This window comes from Saccostrea cucullata, unplaced genomic scaffold, assembly GCF_032062105.1.
Source record: "Saccostrea cucullata isolate Sc308-1 unplaced genomic scaffold, CSIRO_AGI_Scuc_v1 ctg78, whole genome shotgun sequence".
NCBI classification, from domain to species: domain Eukaryota; kingdom Metazoa; phylum Mollusca; class Bivalvia; order Ostreida; family Ostreidae; genus Saccostrea; species Saccostrea cuccullata.
In genome coordinates, this window is record NW_026940638.1 from 744,926 (window position 1) to 755,582 (window position 10,657).

Consider the following 10,657-nt stretch of genomic DNA (forward strand, 5'->3'; position numbering starts at 1 on the left):
CATTTGAACAAAACTTTGATTGTTTCTCTAACCAAATATCGGTTGTAATTATCTTGCCTCTATCGATTCACTCCTTCCGATAATTCCACGTTAAGTTTCCGTATCAATCTGTCTGAAAATGTCCGATGACATCTTTACCTATAAACCAAAATGAAATAAAGAATTTCGTTTGCTGACAATTCAAACGAATTAAATGCAATTAAAAGAAAAGGAATACAATGTACATGTCCGTTCGATTTAAATTGCACGCTGAATTCTTCCTTAAATCAATAGAAATTTTTGGTGTATGTTTGCCTCCACAAATGTTTTTAATGACATATGTACAATTGAATATAGCTTAAATATATAGTTGTGGATTATATGTTGAAGATCTTTAAAGAACTATTTCCTTTTAACTAGGGCTTTAATGCCTGATCAATTCTGAATAGGTCTTGAACAAAAAAGCAGGGGAAATAATACCGACTTTTATCGATACATGCGCAAATTAATGACAAGTGTGCCGGGGTAACGGGCAATCGTTGCTAAGGACTACCCGGTTGTTTGAATGTGGAGCACAGGTCCTATATGTAGACTAGTGGCTTATACAGGTTTATATACATAAATATACAATTGTTGGAAAAACTGTGCCTGGAGTAAATTCTTCTGGAAGGAACTTTTAACAGTAGAGATGTCGCAGGTAGGGATACCTCGGCCAGCCTCAATTGGTCAAAAAATGGGGGTGAATCTCCCCCAAATTGAGCATCCATTGTCTCGCATGGGTAACCCCACTAACATGGATGTGAGAGGGGTGTCCCGCTCAGGGGACAGGCCTCTCTCTCACCCCACGGGTCGACCGCTGGCTAACGAGAACATATACACTGCCAGAAAGAGCCTCAGCGCTCATGGCCGGGATAGTAGGATGGCATCCAGACAAATGATGGCTCCTGTCCCCATCGAGAGCATTCCCGAGGGGGTGGAGGTCACATACGGAGACCCCGCAAAGACCAGACTGCCAGTATTCGGTAAGATTTTACTTTTGCTTGTGTTGAGGTCTTTGTGGATAACCTTATGTTTCGTTTTCTTTTTCCAAGCCTCGGTCGTTGTGCCTGCACACTACTGTCTTGTATATCATGACAAACATTATAATATTGCATTACAAAGACATTTATTTAAATTTTCTTATAAGATCTTATATTTTGAATGCATGTTATCCTTATTTTTGTCATTTTCACCGATTCTTTGATTCAAATGTATATTTCTCTCATGTGTCGGCATAGGATTTTGAAACCTTATTATAAGATGTATATTTTTTCCTTGAATGTCATTATTTTAATTAAAAAATGCATGTCAAGGTGCACAGCACTTTTTAGCTGTCATATTGGGTATGATTAGCATAATTAAAGACTTGGTAGCGGTACATAGGAGTTATCTAACAGATTTGGCGAACGGTTAGATCGAGGTTTCTTCAAGTGTTAAGCACACGAAATATCTGTTTACTTTGGCATAAACGCTTTAAATGAAAAACCAACAAATAGTTTACTCAATAATCTTAACCATTTAGAATGCTTCCTATGTTCGGAAATGATCGTTTTAGCTTTAGTCTATGTTTCACCGGTCAGCACGTGGACCCACGGGGTTAAAAACCCAATTATAAACGATTTTACACATCCAACACTTCAAAATATTTTAAATTTTGGTAATGTCAATACACTTTGCAATTTTTTTTAAAGTGATATTTTTATTCAATATTAATTCTTTTCAACTGACATATTTTGAAAGGCAATTTAAAAGTCGGTAACAATTCAACCATTAAACCATACCGGCGGGGTGTAACTGAATATGACTCGTCTCCAGGGCCACGGGTTAACATTGTACTAATTGATGAGGGTTGACCGCAGAGAAATTACTTATCGTATTAAAGATTAACATTTATATCTATGACATTCAGGAAATGTTTGAAAATAAATCTGTTTTTATGATACAACATTGATCATTAATGCTGATTCAGTTACTATTCAGCATTGATCGTATCTCGTTTGAAGCCATTTAAAATGTAAAACATAAAAGGATATCTGCCCCCCGATTCCATAATTAACCAATAAAATCTAAAACCAGATGTCAATTTACATAGATGTTTCCATGTTCATTACAGGACAGAGTAACAGTGAAGCAAAGCCGGGTAGATTCCTCTTTTTATTTTTAATTTTTTATTTACATTTCACAGAGTAGATTTCCTCCACAGATCTTTAGTATATATTTTCTTTCTTTAGTCCTAGCATGAATAACTTTGCTTTCAAAAAGAGTTTTTGAAATTTATTTTCTGTCAATTTTATGAAATATAGTGTAGTATTTTATACCACTTGGATTATAGTTTTTTATGGTCTCGAGTTGTTCATATTGCACCTCTTCTTTTTGGAGTTTCAATAGCTTTTTCTCTGGTCGATACGTCATTTATCAATAACCATTAAAGAACGAACTGTAAGATCTTGAAATGTAAGAATGCATGTAAATCAATTTCTTGCATTGTAAGCAACCTTTCACTCTGATAAAATTTAAAACCACCAAATCATTGTTAAGTAGGGCATATATCTCAATTTTATTATACAATGTTTTTAGATAGCATTGCGGTTAAGAGGGCGATAAAATTTGTAAATGTTTACAAGAAAATATGAAGTTACCCATTTTATTCACCAACATGAATTTAATTCGATAAACACACTGATACGCGGTGACAAATGAAGCTTTGTTAAAAGAAAAAAAAAAGAATTAAAGAAAGAAAAGAGGAGAGGGTATCCATAAGCTTTGCCTGTTGCCCAATCCCAATTGAATTATTCAATAAAAGATACGTATAAAGCAATGTCACTTTGTTTACAGGGAACCGTGCGGACATGGGGAGTCGGATGGAGAACGGAGCCCCGCCCAGCAGAATGTCCTCGCGACTGTCCCAAGTCTCCCAGCAGGCCAGGCTAGAGATCGACGAAGTAAGGCATCTACTGACAGACACACAACCAGTATAATGTTCCCAAGTCAATAACAAGTTTAATAATAGTGGACCCTCAAAAACTAAATACAGCGTTTAGCTTGTAAATACATTTTAATCAACGATTTTTAAACTAGAATGTTCAACAGTAATATTTGTAAATTATACATATTTTGCATTAATGAGTGGAGTAGCTATGAATGAGAAAAACGTAGCCGGTTTGTTGATTTCATTTAGTTTTGCAAAGCTTTGCAAACTACACGCAAGTACAACAAAACAACATTATTAATATTTTTGATTACTGTATAAAATAAATCCAACTTTAAAATTCATTCAGTATAACCAAGTCATTAACTTTGTAATGAAATAAGGAAAGATATCAGTGAGCCATTTAAATAAACACAAATACAACAAACCTTGAACAAAACAGACCTTTGGAAATTTCAGAGGTTGATCAGATGTCTAAGAGAAGTAAGCATTCCCTGTAGTTCGTTCACACCCGCTGTGAGCCCGATTTTTTTTATCCGGTAGACGGAGTAATTTATAGTCAAATTTAGTATATAACACAGTCCTTACATTTGGTATGAAAATTTTCATTCAAAATATGACCTAGTAATAAGTTTTGATTGCTAACAAGGCCATTTATTACAACAGTATAATTTAATACATGACCATAAACGTGGATACTGACATCCCTGTAACATCAACGTACGTGTCAGAAGCTCGCATTAGTTATATAAAGGTGTTTCGCCATCAAACATGTTATTGAGTATAATAAGCTGAGAAACATAAACACCATATACAGGTGATAGTGGAGTATTAATTCATAAATACGGAGAGCAGATGGTGGAAAAAAAATGTTAATTGGCTTTTATCGTCTAAAGTCAGGAAAACGTCCAAATAAGACTTGTGTTCACTGGGATAAATAAATGTTAAATTATAAAATGTCGATTATTTGAATGTCGATCTGAAAGTCAAAGTAAGTGTTTTTTCCTTCTCGATGTAGAATTCATAAGAATATAAAATAGGCTGGGTAAGGAGCATAACTAGTGCCCATCGAATTTTGTCTCCAACGACTAAAGAATTGTTATCAATGAGGAACTATAATCTATAATTACCATGGATATAAAACGAATTAATTCATTATCGTTTAACTTAGTACAAACGTATAGTATTTTGTTAGAACCTTGAAATATTAAAATATATAGAATATTTTTAACCCTGCAACTGTTCTACACTAACAAAGTACAAACTTTACATACTTTTTTTTACGAAGCAGAATAAATTTAGCGTCATAATATTTTCATAAATCGTGATGGACACAAACTACAGTTCGAAATTTTCTCAGAATTATATATTTGATTCGAGAGAACAGATTTTCCAAACACAATTTATACGTATTTTATTCTATTTTTTAGATAATATTGGCGTGTTGCTTTACATTTTCTACCCATATCTTTAAATGTTTTTGTATCTAAATATGAGTGTTTTTACAATAACAGATAGAAACCATGCTGAGGCAGAGAATTAAGGGTAGTTATTATGAAATCAAGAAGAAGTTTAAGGACAACGACCCAGAACAGAAAGGAAATGTCTCTAGGTATTATCATACATGACTATATATCAAATATTGAGTTCGAACACTCTTATAACACCTTTGATTATTCTAATATTTACAACGACACTTAAAGATTTTCCCGATACTTTCTCAATAAAATTGCTTTGACTTACAGAGAGGCGTTCTACAGAATCCTGATGACCGTCCTAAATAGGAACCTCTCTCAGAACGTATTTAACCGACTAATGGACAGGCTGGGCTTCAAGGACAAACAGATTATCAATTATAGTGAGTTTTTCGCCTACTTCCACGAGGCGCAGGCCCAGAACGACTATCCTCGCTGGATGGACCCTATCCAGCGCATGTGGCCAGACAAGGCTACAATGAATTCCGCACAAGTCCACGCTCAACTGAAGGAAAAAGTTAGACAAAAGTGAGAGAAATATCGTATTGTACTCACAAGCTGTGGTTTTTGACGTCACCTTGTGTGAATAACCCAAATTGCACGACTGTTTTATTTTTGTTCACCGTCTAATTTGCGTGCTTTAATTCCAGGTTCTTAGATATTGCCGATTTAATACCTCAAATGAACCCTGGAGGAACAGGAAGAATATTGAAACCTGAATTCAGACAAATGCTGAATAAATTAATGTTTTACATGGAAGACACAGAATTTGAAAAACTGTGGAAAAAGTACGATTTTACAACAAAAATCATTGTTAAAAGGGTGTAAATAAATGGATAGAATCAAAAATCAAATTACTAAACTGTTTTTAATGTAGGTATGATCCTAACAATACTGGAACAGTCAACGGCCCACAGTTCCTGAACGCTCTGGGTATTCAGTTGGAGAATGGAGATGAAAGGATCAAATCTCCAGTACAAGGTAAGATAGATTTCTTCATCGCCAATAGGATACCATCATTTACAAAAATGGCATATTCATAGGATAACTATGTTGGTTTAAAATGATAGGAAAAGACTCAAAGAAGACGGGTAAAAAAGTAACGGTGAAGGAAGGTAAGCCTAAGCGTGGATTGGTTGTCTGCATGCAAAGGAGAAATGTTTGGGCTTGTAGAATTCTCCTTGTGTTTTTTAGTACAGTCCTTTTAGAATGATTGATTGGAATCAATTTAAAGAGCTATTTTCATCCATCATGGAGGGTTATCGAATCCACCAGCACTTTAGAATATCCCTGTAGCACATAGTATTTGTTAGAAAATATGATTGGTATCCATGTATTGCATTCTGGGTAACACGGAAATTTTATATGGTTTTTGGCAATGTATATACATTGTACTATATATAGTCACCGGGAATGGTAGTCACGTGTGTGTTTATGGGTAGGATAATTAGAAACCTTTAGCGTTACCCCTGGTATATAATCGAAGACATAGATTTTATCATAAATGTCAATTAATAGATGAAGAAGAAGACTTGATGCTGATTGTTTTAATTTCCTTTCTACTACTACTGTATATGTTGTTTTCTTTATTTTGCTACATTAACACCAAATGCCGCTTTTAAATGAAAATATTTGAAAATTGAAAATATACAATTATGGAAGGCCTACCTGTACTTTTCAGGGCCTTCATCAAACAGAACACCGCGAAAGAAGGAGATCGAGAGGAAACAGTCGCTGGATATAGAGCGCTGGTTAAAGAGCAAATTCAGAGAGGGATGTCATCAGATGCAGGAGGCTTTCGAAGCCAAAGACGCATCAAACAAAGGCGTGGTATGTAATTTACAGCGTCTTTCGGAGAAAGTATTAGTAAAAAGTGGAATTTACATTGCACTTAATTTTCTGAGAAGTATATTTGGTCGCTTATTTTGACAGGTGAGTTTTGACGACTTCTTGGAAGTCTTAGCTCAGTTCCACCTGAAGCTGGAGAAGAAGCTGCTTGCCGCCTTCCTGTCTAGATGTGCCGTACAAGCTCACAGAGACGGTGTCCCCTACCGAGACTTCCTCCACCGATTCCAGGACCGCTCCGAAATAGGAATGACCCACAACATCCTGACCAACACAAAGCACAGGCTAGTCAGACTGTTAGTTATCAAATTTTATTCCTACAGGTGTGCAGTAGATGTTCTGGTGTGGAGTAGATGTACCGTGATTCCAGTTGTGTTTCCTCTTTAGTTTTGGGCAGTAGTTGAGACAGGGATCTAAGTCTGCTGGTAGAAGATGCACATCCATTACATCAAACTTTCATCAACCATCAACACTCTAGCTCAACTGTTTTTTTCCCAGCTTTAGAATGATTGCTTTTCCTTTTTGAATTTTTTTTCTGTCTCTCAGAAATCATGGTATTTCTCAATGTTGGTTTGATTTAGCAAACTTGTAGCACCATTATTTAGCGAATGGATTTCTACACTTGGGTGATATATGCTCTTTGATTCTTCCAATTGAACCATTAAAAATAAAAATTTGAGAAAAAACTAGTAGTTATCTGACAACAAGTCCACTTCTGTTTACAGGGTGAATGACAGACCGGCTAGCCCCAGTCAGGTTTCCTCAATTAGTGGTATTGAAGTTCAGTTGATGAACATGTTCCAGAGAGATTTCTTGGCTCTTCTAGGAACCTTCAAGTATGTACTTCAAAACATTTACTCACTACAATATTGAATATTCAATTATTTCCTTCAGTGATTAGAATTTGAAAGACTTATGTGTTTAAGCTTTTCTCTACTTTTTTAGGAGCATAGACAAATTAGGTCTGAATGTAATCAGTCAAGAGGAGTTCAGAGCGGCCATTGAGAGTCGATTTAATTTCCACCTCCAAGACGACCAGTTTGAAGCTTTTGTGGACAGACTTCCCCTAGATGAAGACGGCAATATCAAATATGCTGACTTTATGCAACAATTTGACACAAAGTTAGAGCTTTGAAGAAGTTTTTGCAGTCTTTAATTTATGTTTATTGCAAACGTCACAATGATATTAACAGAAAACACGATCCTTTTGAATGATTTCATGTGTTCCTTTTTGTTACATCCAGAGGCAAAGCCAAGAGTCTTTTTGATAAAGAGAAGGGTGTGGACACATCTGGTCCCCCTAAAGTACCCAGTCCGATCCCAGAAGTAGGTCCCCCAGAGATGCCAGAGGGCAGCCCTGTGGATAGACTTGTCATTGATGAACCAGTAATGGCGGACTATGCTCAAGTTCGCCGCACACCACAGGAACTGTTCAAAGTTATTAAAGACCTTATGAACAGACGATTTCAAGATATAGAAAGAGTATTTTATGAACTAGATGAAATAAATAGCGAAAGGCTATCACAAGAAATGATGTTTCAACTACTAAAGAGGTACTAACAATTTATTGTAGATTGTTTTGCATTCATATAGATTTCTCTTTAAGAATCTTTAGTGGACAAATGTTTAAACTAGCGACATCATATTTCCAGGTTTGACATAAGACCAGAAGTTTCGCGTGGAGAAATTAGAGATCTTTGGAAGACATTTATTACTAATACAGACAAAACCCTAGATTACCATGAATTTATCCGCCATTTTGGATTCTCAAAGAAGTCTGCTTCCTTCCCGAATGCTAAACTGAACCCACCCAAGAGAGGAGATGCGGACTACATGATCAGATCAAGGAAACTCAACTGTGCTGCCGACATGCTGGAGGACAGTCTCAGGTCAAAGGTAACAATGTCTTTCCTGTGAAGAGAAGCAGTTTTGGACTCTAGCCTTTTTGTTTTCTTTTTGTTTCAGTCTTTCCAGGTGTTTTTAATGAGAATTGCGCATACGTATGATATGTTTGGGATTCAAAAAGTTTGCCTCCAAAGTCCAAAATTGATTAAGTCCTGTCATAAATAACTTGCTGGCATCTTTAGATATTGTGTAAAATCAACTTAAATTCTTTTTTGTTGACTTTGGTATCCCTATCTATTTTTAGGTTGATTACATGTGGGAGGATCTTAGAAAGGAATTTGTGGATATGGACCCCTATGGAACAGGCTACATTACCAGAGAAGAGTTTAAGGACGTTCTCACTGAGCTCTGTGTTCATCTCAGTGAGTTTGAAATAAACAAACTCAGTGACAAGTTTGATCTGAAGAGAGATGGACGGTATGTCTGTATTTTTTAAATACACATTTTGGATTATTTCTGGAATAATTTGTAATCACTTTTATTTAATTCCAATATTATATCTTTGATAGGGTTTCTTATATTGAGTTCTTGAAGCCATTTGCCCTTAGAAAACAGATTTGGCGTCATGGTAACAATATGCTTTCTCTGCTTGCTCACCCTCAACCAGAACTGCCAATTCCTGATATTGTAGAACCCCCACAGAAGGGTCTTCATGGCATCACTTCTAAACTGAGGCAGAAGGTACGATTCTTCAATCAAATATTTAGTAACCATTCCACTATTACAGCATTACCTCTCAAGATTCTCCTCCTAAGTTTGTCTATAATTATTACATCGGTTGTAATTACTGTTTCTGGTTCATTCTATACAGCTTGCTGGGGACTGGAAGAATCTACGAAGGGCTTTCAGGAAATTGGACACCAAAAATGATGGTTATCTATCAGTTCCAGAGTTCCGCTCAGTCTTGAAACTGGCCAATGTCATTCTGGATGAAGATGAAGTTTACCATGTTCTTACTCAATTTGACCAAAACATGTCTGGCAAAATCCCATATGAAAAGTTCATTGACGAAACATTCAAACCTGCAACAAGACAGAGTGTACGAAAAATCTGACATTGTAACATATTTAGTATTTCTTCTCTTTTGTGAGATATGTGACCTTATTCAACAAGTGAATGTGCATGTTGGTGAAACTATGAACATTGAAGGAAAATACGTTTAAAACTGAATGTCAACAATATTTTTATACTTGTGTATTTATAATTTTTCATATCCTGCCGTATCATTCATCCTGTTCCCATTATGAATTGTCCTTGATCCCGAATTCTGATGTGATAACTTATTTTTGTGGTGCATCTACATGTTTGCTGTCATTCTAAGTTCATTGTATTTATATATATTATATAACAGTATTATCAGCTATAGGTGTGCACGTGCCTTTCAGTTTTGAGCAATAGATACACTACATTTAGGATGTACAAACAAAATCCCATAAAGATTAACATTGTAGCACCCTTCTTGAATCCAATACTTCATAGCGTTTTGGTTGATCATGAAAAGCGATATTTTATGAGAGTATTGCATAGACAACTGTATTATATATATTTTGATTTAAGCAAGGTATTTTACTGCTACATTGTATCGTGATCTGTAGGGCTGCTCCACACCATGTTCTGATGTGATGGAAACTGTGATATTTCTTTTGTCTCTACGTCTCCACTAACATTACATGTATTTGTTACAATATCGTTTTACAATAAAATTGTAAAAAATTTAGTCACTTCATTTTTTCATCTTCTTTTAAACCATTACAAGATCAAAAGTAGCATTGATGATCCTGTAGCGTATAAACGTACTGTGTTTTGCAAGGAGCAAGAATTCTTTTATTAATATATTTTCCTTTTACTCTTTCTGAGTTATTATTGATTGGATCTATATACAAAAGATTTAATAGGGTAAACTGTGGTTCCCGAGCAAGGTTTTCGATCTGCATTGTGTTCCTGGAGTTCCTATTGTTTAGTGAAGTACTATGTTCTTTCACCGTTATTAAGAATTACTTCGCCTCGGTAACTCACCACAGTTCCTCTGGACTGTTCCCTTTCCACTAGTGTCTTACTTCTAATCTTTGATCTTTATATGTGTCTTTCTAAGAGAGCTGCTTTATTAGTTATTACCTAGCGTCTTCTGCTTTCTTTTTTTTTCAACAACTGATTCCGTCAGAAATGACATGGCAGTTGCTTATTTTCCAATATCTTCTCCGATTCCAAGATACACCTGTAGTAGGCATAGCCAAATACACTGCCCATTACAGTTCTTTATTTCAACACAAGTAAAGCTGATTTCCTTTCCCTGCTTTCTATAATAAAATATTGTCCTATCCTCTTTTCCCTACTTTTTAAATTCGTTTGATAACTTTGTTTGCCTTTTAATAAGCAGTAAATGACCTTATCAGCAAATTCAATTTACCAACTAGACATACCGAATGTTGACTGACATTTTTCATACAAATCGTTAGGTCATTGTGTTTAAATTGAATTGTGCCTG

The 10,657-nt window shown here is 35.5% G+C and overlaps 1 protein-coding gene across 5 annotated transcripts; it reads left to right on the forward strand.

Annotated features, from left to right (window-relative positions):
- Positions 1-513: 513 nt before the first annotated feature.
- LOC134255821 (EF-hand calcium-binding domain-containing protein 6-like) lies at positions 514-9,889 on the forward strand. Of its 5 annotated transcripts, none has more exons than XM_062738364.1 (17): positions 514-1,001; positions 2,132-2,158; positions 2,854-2,960; positions 4,462-4,559; positions 4,693-4,950; positions 5,073-5,210; positions 5,300-5,403; positions 5,493-5,537; positions 6,104-6,252; positions 6,355-6,563; positions 6,993-7,103; positions 7,213-7,389; positions 7,512-7,820; positions 7,920-8,163; positions 8,417-8,589; positions 8,682-8,853; positions 8,984-9,889. In XM_062738364.1, exons 1-17 carry the CDS (start codon positions 668-670, stop codon positions 9,224-9,226), a joined length of 2,898 nt encoding a protein of 965 aa, XP_062594348.1. In that variant the 5' UTR covers positions 514-667; the 3' UTR covers positions 9,227-9,889. The 5 variants fall into 5 exon arrangements, with proteins under 5 accessions (XP_062594348.1, XP_062594349.1, XP_062594351.1 ...); XM_062738365.1 differs by having other exon boundaries at positions 6,355-6,551; XM_062738367.1 differs by lacking the exon at positions 5,493-5,537.
- Positions 9,890-10,657: the final 768 nt, after the last annotated feature.